Source organism: Danaus plexippus, chromosome 28 (genome assembly GCF_018135715.1).
Source record: "Danaus plexippus chromosome 28, MEX_DaPlex, whole genome shotgun sequence".
Taxonomy (NCBI): domain Eukaryota; kingdom Metazoa; phylum Arthropoda; class Insecta; order Lepidoptera; family Nymphalidae; genus Danaus; species Danaus plexippus.
The window spans coordinates 2,518,110-2,541,498 of record NC_083556.1 but is presented as its reverse complement, the minus strand read 5'-3'; the positions used below and the strand labels follow the sequence as shown (position 1 = coordinate 2,541,498).

The window sequence follows — 23,389 nt, the reverse complement described above, 5'->3', positions numbered from 1 at the left end:
TTATTTTAACGGGCAGACGAGATGTTTGCCGTGATCACGGTTGCTGCAGAGAAACGTCGGGAGTATGTAGTTTTTAAACGTACTAAAATACGCGAAGTAATCCAAAAATATTAGTTTCATTTAAACATTGATAATATTCGCGCATAACGTTACAGCAGTCCGCTCAGAACGAACATCTATATATTTTATGAATCTCTCAACTACCTCTGACACACGAAACTACCTTAAAACGATTACGATTTGTTCATCACCGCTTTATAAAAGTTATTTGAATCGGAATATCCAGTGGAGATCCAAACATTCTTATTATTATTATTTGAAAACAACAAACAAAGAAAATAAAATAATTTATTTGTGTGTACACAATCTGCTAGTTAATTAAAACTATCATAATACTTTTAATTAAAATTAATGACTTTACCTTTCTTTTAGTTCACTCTTAACTGGTCACATACCCTCCCTTTGTGATTATCTTAATTTTATTATCAAACGACAATATGGAAAATCTAATCGTCATTAATTTCGATAAACACACATCACCAGCACAGAGCTCGCAGCTATAATTTTCCATAATTCGTTAATAAATTAATTCACTGTTCACTAATTAACTAATTAAAATTTATTCACTTGCGCTTAGAAAGACAAATGACAATATTCAATATTCATTATTCAATAATAATAAAATGGCGGAAAAAATATATGAACAGTTTACCGACCAATCAGAGTCCCGTTTCATTTGACAATTAACGGACTTTCTACGAGATTTTAAACAATAAAAATATGCAGTGCTTCTCGAACACTAACACATGCATAGTTTCGCACCCACACATACAAACATTTCCTGCATACAACACGAGATTTATAGATCGTCCTTGAGAATTTTTGTATGGAAAATAATCACCGAGTAGTTGTTCCTACCGCCGCTCTGGCTGCATAGCGGCGCTAGCAGTTAGCAGCGACCGATAGACAATGTTTCGTTTTTACGTTGATAGATGGCACTTTTAACAAATCGTGAATCAAATGTCATTTTAAATGTCTGTAAACAATTGTATTTCGTAATGTATGACTAAAAGTATGTAAGTAAGAATTAAACAGTATAGGGTTAGTTGTTATATGGGTACTGTATGCAGTGCTTATTTGCATCTGTGGAGTGCACGGCACTGGTAACTTCATAACCTAAATGATTGACGCTAGTTTTCAAAAAGGAACACTTTTTAAGGGTTAGGTTTTTAAGTTAACATATAAAGACAGATACAACTTAACAAAATATAACTATATACATAACAAGATCAACAGTAACAGTTGAACGTATAAAGGAGCATTACTTGAAGGATCTTCTCCAAATTATTTTATCAATACTTAAACAACTTCATCGTTATAATAAATAAAACTACAACGAGAATGCTTTATTTTTTATTAAATATTACAAAGGCACTAACATCGGGTCGGCGTAATACTGATCCCATACATAGGTTTTGTGAGTGGAGACATCTACAGGCACTGCCTTAGACTAAACAATGCTTTTAAATAATAAAAACTAAATATGTATAGTTAAATTATTTGTGAAATTTAGAAACGTCTCGTTTGTGATGTGACCGGCTTACAACAAACGTAACTTGCTAACGTTCAGATATTGATTGTAATAAATAAAATGATTAAACTAACTCAAGTAAGCATTTATAACTAGCTGGCAAAGTGAAATTAAGGAATGTCGCTTAGAACAATCTGGACTATATTATGCTTATTTAGTTAAAAAAAAATGTATATTTCTACAATAAATTTATATAAAAATACGTTGTTTTTTTTTAAAATTTCTAACCTATTTACATCGCGACCTGTGATGCCACCAGGTACTTATAAAATTAGTAGATTAAAATCAAAAAAAAAAAAAAAATCTTTTAAAATAATTTAAGTAGCCATAATCTCAATAAAAAAAAGTAATTTTATTATAAAATTATATCTTGGAATGAGAGTAAAATGCAAATTTTTATTTTGATTCAGACTTAAAAAGATTCTGGGATACTCGATACAATAAATACTAACATAATATGTTATTAATTAAATAAAAGTGACCTTAAAAGGAAAAAAAAAAGTTCTTATATTAAAAAAAAAAAAAAAAATCTCCTCGGCTAATATAATGAACACTTCCATATTCTTGTGTATAATAATTGACATTTACCCACAACCTGGATAAAGCATATATTAAATTAAACGTAGTACATATGTAATAAAGATTGTGTATACGGTAACATATAGTATGTAGTAAGTGCTCATGAGTTACTCGACCACAGATAATGATATAACTTTATTTATACTTTATAATTGTGAATATAAAAAAACAATATTGCGTCTGTGCATATAACAATTGTTAGTATATAAAAGTGAAAAATAGTCTTAGATAGTTTCGTGACGCCCATGTTTCATTTTTACCTCTTTCAAAACGATCCATGGGCGTTCGTGATCAGTCGTGGGTTGCATGACGAATCGTGGGCGGTTATGTTCATCCATGGGCGTTCATGATCTTTCGTGGATTTTATAAACATTAGTGGGCGATCATGATCATTCGTGGGCGGTTAATTGTATCCTTGCGGCGCCAGTTCCACGTAGTTAGCTGGCAACATCCCCGTGCGGCCCGTTCTCAACACCTGGCCAGTCATCCAACCCTCGTCGATGCAGGTCACATTAGATATATAATCACCCTCGCGGAATGACACCTGGAAATACAAAAAAATTATATAGATATATATATTTTAATGAATAGTAGTTTCCTACAGTATCTTTGAGTATCTTATAAGTAGATTTCGCTCACCTCGTCGCTGTCGTTCGCTTCGTAGTCATACATCGCGATGTACACAGTCTGTAATCATAAAACATGTTCAGTGTGAAGCGGAGTACTATGTGTGCATGGATTTTGATGTAATTAATAATACTAAATACACACATATATAGCGAAATCACTTATTGTCTGTATGTATATATTTTTCAAGTGCATTTCAACATCACGTTGCAAAACCCAGTATATTGTATGAGTCTGACGGATCTTGTTTGTGTGCATATATATATATGCTTCTATATGATTTTTTTTTCTTAATGAATCTTGTTTGTTTGGACGTTTCTCATGTAAGCGTATGCAATATTAAATATATTTATATCGTTTTTGTTTGTGTTTATGTGTGTGTGTGAGTGCGTGCATGTGTGCGTGTACGTACCTGGTTCGTGTGTGGTGTGTGTCTGTTCTGGTCTGCCGCCATTGGGTCTAAGTCTGTAACTCGTCCGATGTGCCGAGACTGAGCTGACTGAGACTGATGAGCCCCTGGAACATATATAATTGTATTAATATCTATTTTTTATATCAAACAGTATTTTTTATCATTGACTTTTGGTATTGTTGTTAAAAAATATTATCAGCATAGTATTTTATTGACATCTACGAAGAAGTAGCATATCATATAGGATACAGAGCTTCAGTTTATCTTCATCATCATCTTATCTGTTTCTAGCCAGTATAGATAATTTTTTAATAAGGATACATATATTGTGAAAAGATAAACACGTATAATTGTACCTTTATTAATAAGATTATTCCTTAAATCTCACAATAAATATAGAAAAAATAAAAACTATGTTATGATAGAAACAAACCGACACCACACAGGTAAAGCACATTGAAAACACAAAAATGACTGTATATATATACATATATATGTGTGTGTATATATATATGTATAGTACTTGTGAGTACTGACCTTGTTTGTCATTGGAGCTGTTGTATATAAGGGTAGCCGAAGCCCTCTGAGTGTTCGGAACAGCCCTTGGACCATCACTCAGAGGATCGTAATCCTGTATTCTACCAATTTTCTGATTACCGTAATTTTGGTTTTGATTACCATAATTCTGGTTTTGATTACCATAATTCTGATTCTGATTGTTATGTGGCTGGTAGTTTGCGTTTCTCGGGTAGTCCTCGTACTTAGGATATACTTCCTCTTGACGGTACTCGTAGCGGGACTGTGTCGGTGTCTGGTAGTGATTCTTCTGTGGTAGGTTCGGTGGTAGGTTCGGTGGTAGGTTGGGTGGTAGCATCTCACTGGCGTATGACTCGATTTGGTGATGGTAGTTATCGTTGGTGCCCACATCTTAACACCACACAATGGCAACATTTACAGACCATGAAATATGATGAGGTAAAGTAAAAATATGTTTTTTTTTAATATACAGGATGTTCACTATAGAATATTATACTCTATATATATATATATATATATATATATATATATATTCTATAGTAATTATCCTGTATTTTCCTTGTAGTTATCATGAAGTAGCTCGTACATGTTAACACATTGTGCTGGATGAATGTATGTTTGTGTTTTAAATCCAATATTACATTAGAAACCCGATGATACATACATATTTCATTTAAATTACATAATTATTTGAATGTATTTATTTCATATGTCAATGATAATAAATGTAAAGCCTACTAGACATGGCATATGTCATATGCATGTAATAATTCAATGTATGTTTGTTTCTAAGATCAAAAGCTACTTACTGAACATTGTTAATACTGTCCCAGTTAGAATTATACATAAAATCGGACAAAATCAGAAGGAAATAAATCGGTTAAGTTATCACCGGGAATCTAATGTATGAATGAATGTGAAGTGCCCACAACGTATATATGGAGAATATTCTCACCGATGATTTCTCCGTTCTCATTGATCTGCCGCTGCTTCTCCATCATCGCCTTCTTCTCCAGTTCTCCGTGGTAAGCCACGTTGCTGATTATCTTAGTGTTCATCTTGATGCGAAGAGTTTCAGGGTCATCGGCCACCTGGTGAGAATTTTATGTGTAAATCTTCTAGAATGAAAAAAAATCCTAAAGTGATAGAAGAATTTCACAGAAGAATTATTGATTTTACATATTAATGTCATGTAATTTATTCATATAATGTCTATGAATGAGTTTATTTAACCGGATATTGCACTAACTAAAACCTATTATATTACTTTATTAAATCATTTTGTAACTAATAATTTAGGCATGCACACACACACACATATCATCAGTCTTTCTATGCCCACTAAACAATGGCCTCTTCTCCCATGAAGAAGGTTAGAGCATTAATCACCACGCTCGCTCAAGGCGGATTGGCGATTTCAAACTTATAATTTGAAATTATAAGTCCAGGTTTCCTCACGATGTTTTCCTTCACCGTCCGTCAGTGGTGTCTAAATACTCTTAGAAAGTACATATGACTTCGAAAAATCACATTGGTACTTGCCAGGTTTCGAACCCGCGCCCTCGTGCATGAGAGGCGGACCTTTACCCTGGGCCAGCACTACTTCACATATATATAAAGTGTCCACTAACCTGTGTGAATTTGCCCTTACTCTTCTCAAAGTCAGCGTGGTACTTCACATTGCTCTGTATCTTCGTGTTCTCAGCTATTCTCTTCAGCTCAGGAGTTTCAGCCATGGTGGTGTGCTTGGCTTTGGGCACGTGCCTGGAAATTATTGTGCATTTTCAGTTTAATTTAGATTTAATTTAATTATTGTCTCGTTTTAAATATATTCTGTAGTCATACTAAGTTGTTTGTATCATTTTATTGATATATTTTCTCATATACTATTAACACGGGTAATAAATTGAAAACGACAAACTGTCTGTGTTCACGTCAAAGATCTTGATAAATCTGGTTAAAGATATTTTCATATTCATTTACATAAAGCCTAGCTAAAACATAAAAATTTATTTAATCTGTCATATTCGTAATAATACCAAGGTCCTTTCAAAAATAAAAATCAAATATATACCCAATAAAAAAAAGAAATAAAACCTCTTTTTCACTTTACTTTTTTTTTATTATTTCAATAGAACAACATGTTTGAAACTAATTTCACATTTGGAACCGACCGTTTGTTTACGAGTTTCACTAGCGGAAATGACGCGACCTACATTACATAACATGTGTGTGACAACACGATGCATTATAACACGACATACTAATATAAGTCTTATTCCTTAAAAAATAAAGTTCATTTTAAGGCTAATATTTTTATCATGACTTTAAATTAATACAATCTGTAATAAACTTTAAATTATATATATTGAGTATTTGATTTTGAAATGTATTATTGAAATTTTAATTTTCTACGTGACATTCAAATGACGTCACGAATTATGAGTTCTAAATTTAAATAACTAACGATAATTTTGTTAATATTTTTCATACATGTAACTTCTTTAAAGGGTATTTTTATGTAGAATGTTGGCAAATATGGATCTTATGTCGATGCACTAAGGTTTAGTTTCTCTCGTATTACGTTTACTTTCATTTTTTTATTTGTATGCAATTCATTTGTATCGACGATTGCGTAACGACAAATGTCAAGGCGGTAATGTTATTGTACTAGGAATTCTTCTGTTGCAGCTGGTCGAGTTATTACAGAAGAATTATTATAAAGACAGTGTTTTATATGTATATATTTATGATTAAAGAAGATTAAACAATATTCTTAGAAGTTATCAACTTTTTTTTAAATTTAATTAATTTTTTAATGGGTTGATAATTGCGTCTGAAATTACCCTACTTTTTTACGTATTTAAAGTAGGATCGTATTCAATTATTATTTTAACGTCAATACCTTTTGTATTGTGTTAAGCGTTGGACTTAGTACTAAGTACTTTGGAAGTTCGTGTAATTTTTTGTACACAACATCGACCTTCAGCGCATACCAAATGTATTACGCTGGGATTTAACATCGTTTGTATATAGAGACATGATTCAGACATACATATGTATATATATAAGAAAACTTGGTATAATCAGAATTCAGATGCTGTGAAAATTTTGATTTTAATTGTAACTATACACAGACCTTAGTTCGAGGACGTTTTAGTGTAACATTGTATTATAAGTATATTATTATTTGAATACTCACGACTCACAGTACGGCAGTTTCCCGTAGCCCTTGTATGTCCTCATGTTGAGAGTCATACCACACTCCTGACATTTGAAGCAGCCTTTGTGCCACACCTGTGGGTACACAATTTATATTATATATATAAATATATCTTTGTCCTTACTATATTTATGCGTTGGACTAAAAACGAACGAAAGAACGTTTCGAGTATTTTAATACTAAATAATCTCGCTTATTATCAATGTGGATATTTAAATTATAAATTTTAAACTGTGTGTATGTACTTTTAGGGTAGAATCTCGCGACAAGGATACACTTATATATATATATAATATTTTTCTCTGTAAAAAAATTATTGTGAGCGTACCACTAGCCGAGAATGTACACTGAAAACATAACCAAATAGGATGTTAACACAATATCACGGCAGCGTTCAAATTAACAGAGTACACACAACACAACCCACTGAACCAATTCCCAGACGATCACAATACAACATTTATACGTACAATTATATTAAAGTTCTCGCAATATTTTCAGAAATCATTTCGTTTATGAAGATAATATATTTTTAACACATGCAGTAAAAAATAATATATATTCTTTACATATATATATGAAACCAATCGTAATGTGTTTTATAGTTATTAAGACGAAAACAAACATACGTTCAGAACATTACACATTTTATAAACAATATAACTCAATTAGATTAAGTTTCATACCAATAAAAACTTTATATATATATATACTATATAAAGTAAAGTGTATGTGTGTGTTTGTGTCTGTGTGTCACTGAATATTAAACAATGCTATTCCTATTGTACTATTGAAGTTGAAATAATCAAGTAATTATGACCTAGTATCGATTGATTGATATATAATATATAATAGTACATATTTATTCAATTCCTCATTTATCAATATGGCGGGGTAGATAAGAACAAAAGAAATAGTAATTCTATAGTAACTGTAATAAAACTATCAAAGCTTTGTCAGTCTGTATCGCTCTGTTAATAAAAAAAAAGCAAAATATTTCAACCAACTTCACTAAAGGTGGGGTTCGGCTTATTTATAAGTTTAATTAAAACTCTTTCAAAATTCACATTGAGTTTGACTTTATCAACAAAAGAAAAAACTTAAATTCTCTATACAAATGGCTTTCAATAAATTGTACATGTATACGTGGGTTTAAAACCAAAATAACATTTTTAACTATTTTATGTCTGTCTGTTTTGTTCCGGCTAAACTCTAAAATGGCTGTAACTATTTTGAAGGGATTTTCATTGGCAGACAATTGATTAAAACTGTGTGTGTGTGTGTGTGTATATGTATATATATATAGTAAAAGGTAATTATCCGTCGCGAACTAGTCACGTGAACAGCAGTCGTGTACATTATTCTGTTACTTCTACCATGTCGCACAGCTGTAAATGTCTATTCTAAACCGACAGCGTCTGTGTGGTGACCTTAAAGCCATCTGGAGTAACCAGGTCATAGCCGACTGCTTTCTATAGAACATTTAGTGCGTACAGACATACGGAATAATACGATTACAATGTTTTACATATATATACATATATATATATATATATATATATATACATATATATATAGCTGTTTAGAATAACTACTTTCTTATATATAATACTTAATTTATTGACCAACTTAGTTGGTTAAGTCAAATATTTTTCGGCAGACATCTCGTCTTAATGATCAAGGTTGCTGAAAAGTAACCTGAGTATGTAGTTTTTAAACATAATAAAATACGCGAAGTAAAACCAAAAAATATTAGTTTCATTTAAAGGAATACTCGCGAAAGTCTAAATCTCATTACATTAAAATATTGTACATGTACGAGTATGTATGGATGTATGTTGGCCAATTTGATATAAACGATGTAAAATAATCCGATGAACAAAGTCGCAGGCAAAAGTTGGATTATATAGTTATTACTATTTTTATAATAGAAAGAATCAAGTTTATTTTATTTATTAACCACTCAATGTTTATTTAATAAGCTTAGCTCAAGAACAGACACACGACATACGGATAGTAAACAGTTATTCATGTACAAATCTCGGAACATAATATAAATGTCGGATATTAACGAGAAACGGGGAACGCTTCGTTTGTAGTGTGACGATGGGACTTGGGGTATGAACAAAAAAAGCAAGGAATAAAAATCTAAGAGTGCGTTTAGGAATTATGAGCAATGTTGTTAATGACGACGTACTCAGCTGAACGATTAGGAAACTTCTTCACAAAATATTATTCAGCGTGTTTTATACAATACTAGGGACCAGCCACTGCTTCTTACAAAAAATATAAAATGACCTTCTTATTTTTGAGAATTATTAAACTTAAATTATGATAACTTTCAAATGGTACGCACGATTTAAATGATTTAAAAAGTAATTTGCGGATACTGATGTAGGCTTGAAAACGAAGTAATTTATTTTTATAAGACTTAGTACCGTATTTATGTAATCAGCTTTCCAATAAACGCTTTAGGAATGCCAATTTTTAAAAGTTGTACAATGGATATAGTATGTTATCCTTAACAGATCTGAGATAGACATAAGCCACCGCGGACTTTTCTGTAAACCTATATAAAATACACAATTCCACCATACATTGTTTTGTTATATCTCAAAGGGTTTTGGCAACGTTTTCGTTAAACGCTGACAGACGGCTCCTTTTTTCCCGACATCTTCAACAAATATCGTTAATGTACACACAAATCTCTCGAGGACCACGCTATCGAGTGGTGAAAACCGCTTGACAATTGGTGGAGTAGTTATTCTGTTTATTGCTAACAGACAGACAGACAGACGCGGCGGGGTACTTTATTTTATAATATGTATTGATATTATCGAGATCGAGATCGAAATCTCCCCCGAGTCCCATCAATTTTCTAGCCAAATACAACTAAGTTATTTGATCTGATAGATACACACACACACACACACACATATATATATATATATATATATATATATATATATATATATATATTATTAATTAATTGAAATAACAGTTATAATGTAATTGACACAGATATTTATATAACAAAACAGTATTTGTAAGAGGAAATAACTTATTTTATACAAATTAACAGGAATTACGTCTGTTTATTTAATGCGAGGATTTCCCTATTTAATAGATGATACAAAAATCTATATTTACAATTGTCGAAGTTAAATATTTTATATATTTAAAAAAAAAAAAACTCTCATGAAAAAAAGGTTTTATACGTTATTTATTCATAAATAATTGATGATTATAACATATCCGTATCTCTGATGTCGTAGGTTCGAATCCTGTCAGATAAATTATTAGTTATATTTAATACATATATATTAAAATTTCTTTAAAAATATCACTTTTATAATTTTAAAACTTCAATAATTTACGTCATATTTTTCGAGTTACACAATCTATCTTCTATATTATTTTTATATTGAGTAATTTTATTACAGAATGATTCATTTCACAAAATTTTTACGTAACATCTGATTATTTAGAAATCATTTTGTTATATAACTTACTTATATTTTTCTTAACGAATTTCCTAATAGAGCGTAATATTGAGATAGTTTTTAAAATATCATTTACTTATATAATAAATAAATATTTGTTTTTATAACCCATAACGATAGACACATTAAGCCTTAAGATAAAATTGATAACCTTACGCCTAGAATTTAACTGACCAATTGTCGGTTAAATTTAACTTAATGTTTATTTATCAGTATTTAATAACACCGCCATCACATTAATGTCAGCCTTGAGTCGCTATTGTTAAACAATGGGTTAGAATAATAATGGGAGTATTTTAACTAGGTTAGGGTTATTTTGCCAGTTAATATCTTATAAGGTTTTCAAGTATTCACTACCGAGTTAATTAAATCATATAGAAAAAAAAAAAAATCCAAATTTTTTACCACTTAAAAATATTATAAACATTTCTACAAATATATAATTTTTCGTTTTAAGTGTGAAGAAAAATGTTTGCTAAGTTAGGGAGATATCCACGTAAGCAACTACAGAACGTACATTCAGACAAACAAGTAACTATCATTTTTATATTGCACCTAGTAGACATTCCACTTTCAAACTGCATACGTGTTTCAATAAAATTTTATGATGAACATTAACGTCTGTATGCAAGACGTTATCTTATTTTTCCTTGCAAGACAAAAGCTTAGAAAAAACAATTTTTAAACAAGTGGTGGTGAGCGTTTAACGCGCGTTATATAGTCTCCACTTAAACCTACACCTGGGTCGCAAATCCCAGGCACTGTCGAGGCTCCTCTCCCTGCAACGCGATGGACCCAGCATCCGCACGGTGAATCCATGTACCGCTGAGAGGTTTCGCTTCATAATGTCATCAAAAACATTTTATTCAAACTCTAACAAACATCCTAAAAACTTATCACAAGTTTGCATCGCCCAACTTCATACACAACATTCAAAGTTTTTCATTCCCGAGCCCCATCAATACCATCTACACAATGTTTTATGAACGAATACTATTACGGTCAAACGTATTGTATGTAGGGTGACATTGGTGATTCAAAAACTCGGAACGAGCATTCTGTTATCCGATTAAAATTTTATGAGTAAGAAAAATTTCTAATAGCTTATACAATGCCAAACATCTTATTAAATTTTTTTTCCATCCACCATATGAACGTGTGTCGATATTTGCCCTAAAATATATAATCCAGTGCGAAACCAGTTTTATATAGGGCTTTCTTTCTTTTTCCTTTACCACGTCTTTCCTATATGGAGGTTTAATATCAAAAAAAAAAAAAATAGGAGACATTAAAAATAATTTTTTAAACAAACGAAAATGTATTTAATATAATCAATAAATAATCAATCGATTACAGCGCCATCGGTTTGTGAAACAGCGATTGCTCAACCAACATCCGAGCATGGCACGTACTGTAGCATACAGTCATGCACCGAAAACTTTGTCATTAATATCGAGACGAATTGACAAATACGTGTAACGTAACCTACCTATATATCAAACAAACTCGCCCCTTTCTATAACATTGCATCCATAAACTTACAAAAGATACAAAGAAAAACATTCATATAGGTTTATATGTTTTTTAATATATGTTTTCCATAACTTAAACGATTATCTTATTCGTTTAAAATCAATAAAAATAGTTACATAATATTTTATTAATAATTTATTTAATAGGAATGTATTTATTTACGTAAAACTTATATTAAAAATATAAAATATATATTATAATGGATTTTAAAGTATAAGTACTGCGTTCTATACGGCTAAGTTTCCGTATCTTTGACATACCCAAACACTCCTAACCGAATTTTCACACGTAATCACTTAATATGATTCCAGAAGGTATGGATGTAAAACTAGTTGAGATCTTATGAAATTAGTCCCAGCACTGGCCCACTCTTCCAGAGACGATCTTAAAGGCGCAGGGCTAATAGCAATATATACATTAAAAAAAATATAAAGAAATTAGACGTTTGATTTGTGTTGAAAATGTTAGCGTATAGTATATATGTCCATGGAAAACCGATGTTTCATCTAAAAGAGAGAATTCCGATATATATAATTACTTAGAAACTCGTTACATCCGTTTTAAGATATAAAAACATTTCAATGGTAGAACTGGTGCGTAGGAAGTCAGGTGGAAATACTTAAATTCCATCTCGTAACAAGCTGCTTACTTTTTACTAGAGAAACCATGTAATATATTAATTACAAAAAAAGTATGTAATTACGTTCACTTGCACAATGTTTACTTAATTATTGCAATTAGGGTCAAGTTAATTTATTCTATTGTTTATTTTTAACTTGTACGCCGAGTGGTTCCGTGGTGTAGTGGTTATCACATCTGCTTTACACGCAGAAGGCCGCCAGTTCGATCCTGGCCGGAATCATATTTTTTTACTTTTTTAGACTTTCTCATACGAATAATTTGTTAATTGATAGCAATTTTTCCCTTATTACGAATCTCTGCTATTTTTCAAACACTGCACGTAAACTCTTACAGACAATAATTACAAAAAAATATTACGATTGAAATAAAAACAGGGGAAATGTTGTATAAAAATAAAAAAACACGCTTTCACACTTATCGTAAGTGTAATGAAAATAAATTATCACTTATATACATAGTAAATATTTTACACGCTCATTGATTACCCAGTGGCGTGTATAAACGAATTGAATGGTGGATTAGAAAACTGAGATGTTGTGTAACTACGATGAGAGCACTTAATGTTTTACAAGGAGACCAATGATAAAAGGGTGGAGACATTACTATTTCTCAAATTCTAATTTTGAATAATATATCATTAACTTGTTCATATATTAAAAATTTTCAAATTATAAGTTTGAAATCGCACAACCCGTCTTGAGCAAGCGTGGTGATTAATGCTCAAACCTTCTCCATGTGAGACGGGGCCTTTGCTCAGAAGTGGACCCTGATAGGCTAATGATTCAAATTTAATACATAATTTTTTTCATATACTAAACAACGCGGACAAAATCGGGGATATCAGCTAGTGTACAATATTATGAGTACAATGTCACATGTGTGTACATACCTCATAAAATTAAATCTATTGAATATTTTTTCTTGTAACATTACATAAAGTCAACTGGCTATAGACCAAAACCAAAGGACGGGACTTGTATTAAGGCAGTAAGGAATTAAGTGAATTGTTAATTGGCGTAACTTCACATAGAATATGTATGTCTAGTTATTGTAACACATTAAATAATGACTGGCCTTCTCTAGAAATGTTATTGAAAACTATTTCTGTATGAGGATAATGGTTTTATTATGTATGACATCAATTTATGCTAATATATTATTAGTTGCTATAAATATTTAGAGAGTTTGTATTATGGAAATCTTGTGATATATTACGCATTTTCGGATGTTTAAAATTCATGTTTTTGCTTGTTAACCGGGAAGAAGAATATAATATGTACAAATAATAGCACAATAACATATTATATAATAATTCCTCATTGGTATTAATGAAAGCGATGGTTCCCGGATGATGTTAATATCAACAAAAAAATAATTTATAGCATATATGCTCTTCTGTGAAATTTTTCTGATATAAAAGTGCTTTAATATCTCATAGAAACATTCAGTTACCGATTTACAATCATTGTTCGATTGAGATCGTTAATAAATAAAAAAAAAAAAAAATGTATTTCAAAATCCTGAATTATATGTAATGTACAAATATAAAAAAAAATTTTACTCTAGGAGACAAACTTTGTCTTTGTGTCAACATATCTTTGGTTATGTGACTTGGGTAATGTGATAGCTATAGCCTCTCTGGATACTGTCACATTAAAAACATGATTCGGAAAAACTTAATGAGAAGAACTTCCAGGCAAATTAATCAGTTTAAAGCTCTGCGGTTTTATATTTCCCTAAATGTAAGCAACTTTAACACAAGCCTCAACCGACTATAAACATAGATTTTTTAGTTTTTTATTCATTAATCTACACATGATAGCATCAATGTGAGTACATGTAGGTATGATGTAGGTATATGTCTGAAAAATTTTATCACAAAATATTTAGTTTGACAATGGAGACTTGTGGTAAGGATGGCGAGTTTAAAAGTTCAAAGAGGATTATAGCTCAAAAGGACTCGTATCCAGAGCCGTAAAAACATTAACAAAAAAAAAAAGAGGATTACAGTTTTATAAACTCGATTCACAGGCTACATGAGTCAGTTGTCGCAGATAGTACCTTAGTAGTTGTAAATACAATTGGAAGTGCTCAACAATAGGTTTAGGCAATTGACGGTTTCCTTGTTAGTTTGTGATTCAAGACCTAGAAAATCCAGTAACAGAATGAATCATACAGAAATGTTCAAAACACAAATCATTACAGATATTCCTAACATGCCTATGACCTATTCAAATTTAATAGTTATTGAAGATTCTGATATTAAAATATATATTAACCAAAAATATTGTTTGTGTGTGTACTTAATTACTATTATTTTTAATCTTCTTCAATATTACTATGCTTATGTCATTTAAAAAAAGCAAAGAGCGTATTTTTCCACATGCAACTGTTTATTGTATTTTTTTCTTATCAGATAAGATACTGCTTATCAGTGAAGCACAGGTTGCTCTGGGTTATTATAAGAATACATTAACATATTAAAAATTAAACGTTTTAATCAGAAAGGCGATATAGAGTTTTAAACTTGACGTAAATAACGTCCTGTGAATTCACAAGGTCACCTATATTGTTCAATAAAGAGCATACCTACTGAGCGAGTAAAACAGATATGGTAATAAAGTGGACCAATGATAGCAGAACTAATTTTTATAATTTTATGAGTCACCACACGCCAGCTAAATTGATGTACCGGCGACGACAATGAGGAGAAATATAATTTAAAATTAGAACCGTAAAAAGAAAATTCACATGCCACTGAAAGTGAAATTAACAAGATCGTAATTATTCATCTCGAGAAATGCGAATAAAATACTACAAGGAATGCAAGAGAAAATTACCTTGTCCAAACATTTCAATTCCTCTGTCGGATAAACAGTTTTTTCGCACCTTGCGCAAGTTTTATTCATCGTGAATCCAATAAACACAATACCAACACTGAAATAACTTCCACTTAAGACTCACAGTGCAGCACAGGTTTCACGTTTCACAAACAAAGTTTCAAATTTTACTTATTTCTGAAAAACACTCAAGAGCACGATTTCTGTATCATCTCTGAACGCGCATGCCAAAAAAGTGACAAATGGGCAATGGCGGCCTATAATGTTGCTATCATTTCATTTCGTAACAAGAATATTACCATTACATCATGTTTCTACTACAAGCAAAAGTTAAAGTGAAATTAAAAATTATCTGTGAAAATAAATATATTTATGAAATGAATTTAACAAAAATTAAGAACACTGACATTTATCGCGTTTTAATACAGCCAACGCTTCGTTAAATAATTGCTTAGAAGTTTGTATCATTTCAGTCAAATTGTTGTAATCGTCTTGTTTTTCCTCTTCAATCATTCTTAACTTATCCTCCATGATCTTAAGCTTCTCTTCTGCCAATTCTAATTTATATTTTAATTCCTCTTTGTCACAGGCGTCATACATTTCGTTTGTTGTAGTTTCGGAGGACACTAGATCGCTTGGTTTATCAAAAGCTGAAAGTGAAGACATTTTCTTTGAAATAGCAACTCCGCCAAATTGTTGCATTTCGTTTGGTTCTTTACTTATTAAAGTTTTAGATGTTTTGGATCCTCTCTTAGAAGAATCCTTCAACATTTTTAATTCATCTTCCAAAGATACTATTTTTCTTTCCAGTCGTTTCCTTTTCTCCTTTAATTTCCTGTGATGTGTATCTAGTTCTTCCCATTTATTTCGTTCGTTGTCTAATCTCTCATTTAATGTAACAACCAGTTCTGACAACTTCTTTATTTCATTATCTGTAGCAGTCTTCATCGGAGTAAAGAAAACGCTTTGTAACGAGCATTCCTCGTATCGTAATAACTGAGCTCTTAGCTCCTCAATTTTAGTTGCTTTTTCTGAGGCTTGTTGTCTCAGAGCGTCTATTTTCGCATCTGTATTCTTTATAAGTTTCTGATATTCTCCAATTTCACTATTCATTTTATTCATTTTTGAAGTATTTTCTTTTAATATCTCTTGGTAATATGCTTCCAAAGTTTTAATTTGATTCTGAAAATACAAATTAAACCAATATAAACAGTTTATTTTTTTAAATTACCATTTAGCCGTCAAATACATAGTTTTATATAATAAATGTCACACAATTAGTTCTACTCTTCATCTTCACGAGGATCCCAATAAATGTAAGAATTAAATAAATAAAAATAACTTTATTCCAACTGATGGAACTAACTCTTTGCTCGTTAATAAGAAGATCATCGTGGTTGCTTTTCTCCACGAAGGTTTGCATCTTTTGCCGAATAGTTACAGCATCGCATTCCAAGTTTCTTATTCGGCATCGAGCACCGTCCAGCTTCTTCTTTAATTCCTGATTTGTCTCTTTCAGAACTTCTAAATCTTTTATAGTCTGATCGATTTCCTTCTTTCTTTTCACTTCAATTTCTTTTATTACCTACGACAGTTTTTTTTTAAATTAAAACCAAACAGGTAAAATTTATTTTTGTATACTCGTATGTAAAAGTAAAAGATATAGAATGTTAGATATTTGCCAAAAAATACATGATACTTAGAAAATATATCGATTTTTAGCACATACCTGACCTTGGTCCTTCCGTTTAGAATCAATAGACTCCTTTTGTTTTCCATTCAATTTTTCTTCAAGTTCGCTAATTTTAGCTTGCAATAAAACAATTTGTTGAGCCCTACCCTTCCATCCAGCCAAATCGTTTTGTAAATCCTTTATGCTAGTGAATTTATCGCCTAGCTCCTGTTGTAAGATTTTAGTAGCGGTCAGAATATCATTTTTTAATTCAAGATTCCTATTTTTGCTGTCATATAATTTTTTATTAACAACAGCGAGTTTATTGTTAAGTTCTTTGAGTTCGTCAGAATTTATATCTCCTGGTTCATCTTTACATAAACAAGCCTCTAATTTTTCATTTTCTTTGTTAATCATATCGAGCTGCATAATTTTTCTTTCGAGGGATGAATTTTTGGTTTTGTAACTCTCTACTTCCGCCACAAGATGGCGGTTCTGTTTGCAAAGTTCAGTAATTTTTGCGCTTATAATACCAGCGGACTTTGATGATATAGCAGGCCCAGTACCGGATATGATATCCCGGATACGTTGATTGAGATCCGTTACAGTTTTATTTAATTCTTTTATCTCTTCATCTTTTGTGAATACACATTTACGGAGTTGGTTGTTTTCGCAAGTCATTATCTAAAATTAAGTATACTTAAGTATTTAATATTAGTAAACGTTATATATAAATTGCTAATTAAATTTTTATACACTATTTGACTAAACTTCATAACGTCTAGGATAGAAATTGTTATTCAACATTCGAGTAAAATTATATTATTGGATTGAAGATTTATGATATGAAGGACTAAAAATAAGTACATATATAACTGAAAGTGTTACATAATTTTAGAATAAGCACCTGTAGTTGATCAATTAGATGAGCATTTAATTCTGGAGGGTACAAGATATCGTCGGGCTCTGGCTTATCAAGTGCAGCAAGCATTTTTAACTTCATTTCATCCGTTTCATCAATTTTTGCAGCTAATTCAGATCCCTTATCATCTTTAACATTGCCTTTAGTTTTAAGTTTCGTAGTCGAAACCATTTTCTTATCCATTGTTAATAATATTCCTCGTATAAGTAAAATTTATGACAATTAGTAACCATCAATACATATAAAAATATTAGATTCCCAGTAAAATAAATGAAAGTTTTAAAGATGGCTTCAATTTTTAATAAAAAATATATAAAAAAATATTATTGTATTTTAATTAAATAAAATTAAAGACAATATATTCAATTAAAAAAGTGACAACTTTTTTTAATTATTTAATATTTAGTAACAGTATTTTTTAAAAGTTAAGCTCTAAAGGTCGTTAAATATCTTTAATTTTCTATTGTTGTATTATTGGTAATGGACATAGCAACACTAATTTCAGGTTTTCAGTATTTTGACGTTTGTCACGATCAGCTGTCACAAAACATTGATTTTATTTCTTTCGTACTGCGTGAAAAATATCTAAAAACAGGATCATTTTAGCTCTTAAATTGTCAGTTACTGTGCTCTAACACATGTGGATGGATCCTGCGCTGTAAACTTCACTGGCTAGCGATATCCCGAACGCACCCAAGGTATAAAACAATTAGTTTGCCCTTGTACAGTACTTCTTATCTTAATAAAGCAAACAAAACAGTTTCACGGCAACTTACAGTTATTATTGATTGCTTTTCAATACATTATTAGTCAAATAGGTTTTCAATGATAGACTTGCAGCTTAATTACGTTAAGTATAATGTTTAAAGTGGAGTTCAGAACTAATTTGTTGTTACTATTTTTTATTGTGTTTACTATGAATATTTAGTATTATTACATAATAACTCACTTTAAACTGTATCATTATAAACGAGAAATATTGATTTGCTCTGTATTTAATTTAATTACATTTTTTTTAAATTTTTTAGGCATAATGCCCGGTACAAATCTTATAGTACCTGTTGTGTTATGGGGCAAACATGCTCCGACACATTGCATTTCATCAGTATATCTTTCAAGAGATCAGAAAACTCTTGTAACTGGATGCTATGACGGTCAGATATGTATTTGGCAAGTAGATCCAGATTCATTGAAAATGATCCCACGGTGTCTTCTTGTTGGACATACAGCTCCCGTCACATGTTTATCTAGAGCCTCTATAATACAGGTAATAGTAAAAATTTGTCATAAATATATGTACATATAAAATAAAATTTAGTTAGTATTTTTTTTTGTGTTGTGTAATAACATAGGTTAAAAACTGCCGTCTTATAAGATTATAACAAGAAAAGCAGAACCTTTTTCTAATAAATAATGTTTTTTTTAATATTACCATAGTTAAATAATCTAGATTGAGTGGCTACAGAAAATTTAATTTTTTAGTTCTGTTTTATTATTAGCTTTAAAATGTTGCGCATTGATTTAAATGATTTAAAATGTGCTAATTTTCTACATATTTTTTAGGATAATAACTTCATAGTGAGCTCCTCTGAGGCCGGTGAAATGTGTACCTGGGATTTGGTGGATGGCAAATGCAGGGAGAGTGTAAAACTGACACAAATACACACAAATATACAGGTATTATAGATAATTTGTTATGAAAGTCTTAATATAATTTTACATATACCTTAAATGGACTTTATTTTCACTTGCATAAGAACCAAATTGCTTACTATATATAGTTACATGACAAACATTATATATAAAATGGCCATTAATTACCAGGTAAATATATATATATATATATATATATATATATATATATATATATATATATATATATATAGTGTGCTAAGTCTAAGTAAAAAAAAATTATTTGTTAACAAAAAATTTTATATTAATTTGGGCTAAGGGCTTAGTTTGTGAACGACAGTCCATAACCAAAATTTGTTAGTGGCCGTTATTCCTAATCTAGGTAAACTCAACGAGAATAGAATAATATTATCTTATCCATAGTACTTGCATATTGATGTCCGCTCTAGTCGCTATAAATCAACTGTCTTTAATTTAAACTTTTTAAAATTTTAAATGAAACTAATATTTTTAGGATAAACTACGCGGATTTTTATCACGGGCACGGTGATCACGGGCAGACGAGATGTGACACATAAAAATAAAAATCCGCGTAGTTTATCCGAAAAATATTAGTTTCATTTAAATGAATAAAACTCTCGAAAATCTTAGATCTCATTATTCAAATTTTCTATATAATTTTTCCTTCGGCAGGCCGTTTTATAAAAATATTAGCTTCATTCTAAAAAATTTTTAATTATTTTTTTTCAAGTTTTTGTAATTCTAATATTCTCTTTAATATATTATCCAAGTGTACTTAAATTTGGAAGATGAAACATGCACTGATCAGTGTAATATTTGTGCGGTTATATTACACAAAGATATGATTTCTGTTACATATAAATTTGCATGTTATATAAATTAAAGCTATATGTTTCCCCCTCAGGCGTATCACATGTGCAACAGCGAAGATTTGCGCCTTTTCTGCAATGGTTACTACGCTGAGATACTGATAATGGATCCCTTCTCGTTGGAGATCCTGTTCTGTTTGAGTTCGAAGATGAATCCGGATTGGATATCAGCGTTGCATGTAAGATACAGGGTGTTTCATTGTATGAACGATTTTTAAGTATAGTAAAAAATAAAAATTATACATACTGTATAACGCTGTAGCAATAGGGAATTGTGTGTATGATTTTTGTCTGAGTGTGAGTGTGAAAGGGAGGGAGAATATTTACAGAATATATTTATATGGATTTTTGTATTGAGAGAGCTTTGATGCTTGTATATTACAGTAACGTATGTAAGTAAAGATGTAGCAAAGTAAGTAAAATCATATTTTTTAAGTCACGTTAAACAGTTCCATCTAATGCTTTATCTGATATGTGCTTTTGTAGAAAAAATATGTGGGTAGGTGACAAGTGGAAAATAAAAAATAAATAAATCTGTAGGTGGTAGAGCGTACCTGTAGTCAAGTTTTTGCAGCTCGAACATGGGCTGTCTCGAACGGGGAAGTACCACCCTCTCGCAGAGGATCGGCGTGAAGTAGTCTGTAATGGCTGCGTTTGGTCCGATGAGTGAGAGAGCCGGTTGCCCTTTCCCTTTTCCTCCCCTTTCCTACCCCTTCCCTTTTCTCTCACTTTCCCAATTTTTCCGCCTCCTCTTCCCTAATCAAGGGTGGCTACACATCCGCAAAACTATGTCGTGGATGTCCATGGGCGACGGTACTACCTCCATCAGGTAGACCGTCTTCTCGGTTGCCCTCTTTAACATAAAAAAATATCGTGTTCTCTTGATTATTTTTTTAATAACTCCATGATGAGAGTTAATGAAGTTTTTATATCATTAATTGTATTATATTTTCCTCTTCAGGTTCTACGGCCATCATCGAGGAAGGATGATGTTGTGCTTGCAATTTCCATAACGGGTACAGTCAAGGTAAGTAATTTTATGTATAACTTTATCACTCTACTCTGTCTGTGAGTATATTACTTTTACTTTTGTTTTTATTTCCTTTGTTGTAATTATATTTGCATTCAATATATGTTTGTGCCCAAAATATTTTTCCTATAACATACGGATAATATTTTTTACTGTCGTTAACTTTTATATTACATTTCTATACCTTTCAGCTTCATTATCATCTGATTGTTAAAAGTTTAAATGAATATTATAATATGTTTATTCATAAAAAAAAAAATAATTCATAAATACTTCTTGGTTATTTTATTTTTTTATTTTTTCATTCTTTGATTCGTTCCTTACAGCTGTATTATTATGTTAGATTATTTTTTATACACCTCGTACTTGTTGTATTGTCTCATATGTTTTCATGAAACCAATGTTTGTAACAATATATTTGATAATATTTAATTTTAGGTGTGGTCCCTCCTCGGCCACGAGAATAAGCAATCGGAACCCATATACGAGAATGAGTCAAAGCAGATCCGCTGTCTGAACGCCCTCTCACTGAACTGCTGCGCCTACAACCAGCGCACAGTGTTGATAGTCTGCGCCAAGTACTGTCAGATATATGATGCGGGTAAACTATATAACTCTATATATATATATATATATATATATATATATATATATAAGACAGAAAGAGTAAATAAAAATGTCCTTGTATTGATGTATCTGAGAATTTGTTTCATAATTCCATAAAAAATTGATTGTATGTTATGTTTTATGATAGACAAATATTATTTGGAATATCAAGTTTTTGATAACATTTAGATAGATTCGTACAAAACAGTATAGGGAGTAATATAATATAGAAAGGAAAAATATAATATGTTTTTTTTTGAATTAATTTAAAAGTTTCGTTAAGTCTTAACCAATAATGACAGGGTAATAAAAAACTAATTTTATAATATTTTTTTCAGGTGACTTCTCAGTGCTGTGTTCGATCCAAGCGCCATCTGGCGAGCGTTGGATGTCAGGTGACTTCCTCGCACCGGACAGAGTCCTAGTTTGGTCGACCGAAGGAAAAGGGTACCTTTATAAACTACCCGCAAAGTAAGTCATTATACGCGGATAATATACAACTACCCTCATAACTGATATGAAACACACAGGCTAGTGATGTAACCCGACACGGAATCATTCATCTCAAAGCATTAGATTATCATCAGAGCACATACGCCTGTTTTGTTCACTGTTACTTAAGAAAAAAAATATTGAATGATATATATATGTGACACTATGGCTCAGGTGAAGTCATGACTGTGATAGTCGATAGATTAATACCGGGTTCGATGCCCGGTTGGTTAAAAATTATTATTGTAATGTATGAAGTATTTTATATGTGTCTAGGTTGGAAGCTTGTGCTAAACATGATGTTTCTTTTATAGCAAACTTCGCGGGCGAGTTATCAGTAGGTCAGCACAGTTTTTGTACGTGTATTTATTTATTTCATAGCAGCGTTTTGTTTTTTTTCCTTGCTGATAATGTATGTATGTCCTTTTAATGGAAAGCGTATTGATAGTTCTGTATGTCCGTACATTGTTCGTCATATTGTAATATATATTAATGTGATGATTAGTTGATTAAAAAATGATATAAGATAATGTAGAATTTTTGAACCCGCGACTTGAGGGATGTATTGGCCCGGTCGCTGTTCCATTTGAACTAAAGTTGACCTAAGGTTCGGTTATTTTAAATTTTAATTCTACATTATCAGCAAAAGTAGTGGATT

General features: G+C 31.0%; 3 protein-coding genes and 1 non-coding gene across 7 annotated transcripts in view; 2 read left to right on the top strand and 2 right to left on the bottom strand.

The window, feature by feature from the left end:
* Positions 1-1,400: 1,400 nt before the first annotated feature.
* On the bottom strand, positions 1,401-15,710 carry LOC116776144 (LIM and SH3 domain protein 1). 2 transcript variants are annotated; one of them, XM_061525326.1, is made up of 8 exons: positions 15,488-15,710; positions 6,949-7,043; positions 5,378-5,510; positions 4,702-4,837; positions 3,747-4,136; positions 3,210-3,313; positions 2,810-2,857; positions 1,401-2,714 (listed from the first exon to the last, which is right to left on the bottom strand). In XM_061525326.1, exons 1-8 carry the CDS (start codon positions 15,554-15,556, stop codon positions 2,574-2,576), a joined length of 1,116 nt encoding a protein of 371 aa, XP_061381310.1. In that variant the 5' UTR covers positions 15,557-15,710; the 3' UTR covers positions 1,401-2,573. The 2 variants fall into 2 exon arrangements, with proteins under 2 accessions (XP_061381310.1, XP_061381311.1); XM_061525327.1 differs by lacking the exon at positions 3,747-4,136 and having other exon boundaries at positions 15,488-15,709.
* On the top strand, positions 12,795-12,867 carry Trnav-uac (transfer RNA valine (anticodon UAC)). Its single transcript has one exon. It is a non-coding gene; the product is annotated as a tRNA-Val (tRNA).
* Positions 15,711-15,835: 125 nt separating the features above from the next.
* Positions 15,836-18,341, bottom strand: LOC116776320 (coiled-coil domain-containing protein 13). The gene is made up of 4 exons (XM_032669495.2): positions 18,067-18,341; positions 17,217-17,843; positions 16,854-17,072; positions 15,836-16,669 (listed from the first exon to the last, which is right to left on the bottom strand). Exons 1-4 carry the CDS (start codon positions 18,262-18,264, stop codon positions 15,881-15,883), a joined length of 1,833 nt encoding a protein of 610 aa, XP_032525386.2. The 5' UTR covers positions 18,265-18,341; the 3' UTR covers positions 15,836-15,880.
* A 250-nt stretch (positions 18,342-18,591) lies between these two features.
* Positions 18,592-23,389, top strand: part of LOC116776392 (WD repeat-containing protein 7) — a 112,602-nt gene continuing 107,804 nt past the window's right edge. For 2 of the 3 annotated variants that reach the window (XM_061525300.1, XM_061525298.1), the window contains exons 1-8: positions 18,592-18,779; positions 19,110-19,348; positions 19,645-19,758; positions 20,639-20,782; positions 21,565-21,630; positions 22,072-22,234; positions 22,578-22,710; positions 23,046-23,072. In XM_061525300.1, the coding sequence (XP_061381284.1) occupies positions 19,115-19,348; positions 19,645-19,758; positions 20,639-20,782; positions 21,565-21,630; positions 22,072-22,234; positions 22,578-22,710; positions 23,046-23,072 (881 nt within the window). In that variant the 5' untranslated portion in view covers positions 18,592-18,779; positions 19,110-19,114. The remainder of the gene's footprint in view (positions 18,780-19,109; positions 19,349-19,644; positions 19,759-20,638; positions 20,783-21,564; positions 21,631-22,071; positions 22,235-22,577; positions 22,711-23,045; positions 23,073-23,389) is intronic. The other variant, XM_061525299.1, reaches the window with a different exon arrangement.

Bases quoted from the DNA above. Each gene is read 5' to 3' on its own strand.
- LOC116776144 (XM_061525326.1), bottom strand. From the start codon at position 15,556: ATGAATAAAACTTGCGCAAGGTGCGAAAAAACTGTTTATCCGACAGAG. The intron at 5,511-6,948 runs GTGAGTATTCAA...AATAATTTCCAG, and splicing joins AAACTGCCGTACTGTGAGTC to GCACGTGCCCAAAGCCAAGC. The intron at 2,715-2,809 runs GTGAGCGAAATC...TTGTATTTCCAG, and splicing joins AAGCGAACGACAGCGACGAG to GTGTCATTCCGCGAGGGTGA.
- LOC116776320 (XM_032669495.2), bottom strand. From the start codon at position 18,264: ATGGATAAGAAAATGGTTTCGACTACGAAACTTAAAACTAAAGGCAAT. The intron at 17,844-18,066 runs GTGCTTATTCTA...ACTTAATTTTAG, and splicing joins ATCTAATTGATCAACTACAG to ATAATGACTTGCGAAAACAA. The intron at 16,670-16,853 runs GTTAGTTCCATC...TTGTATTTTCAG, and splicing joins TTCTTATTAACGAGCAAAGA to AATCAAATTAAAACTTTGGA.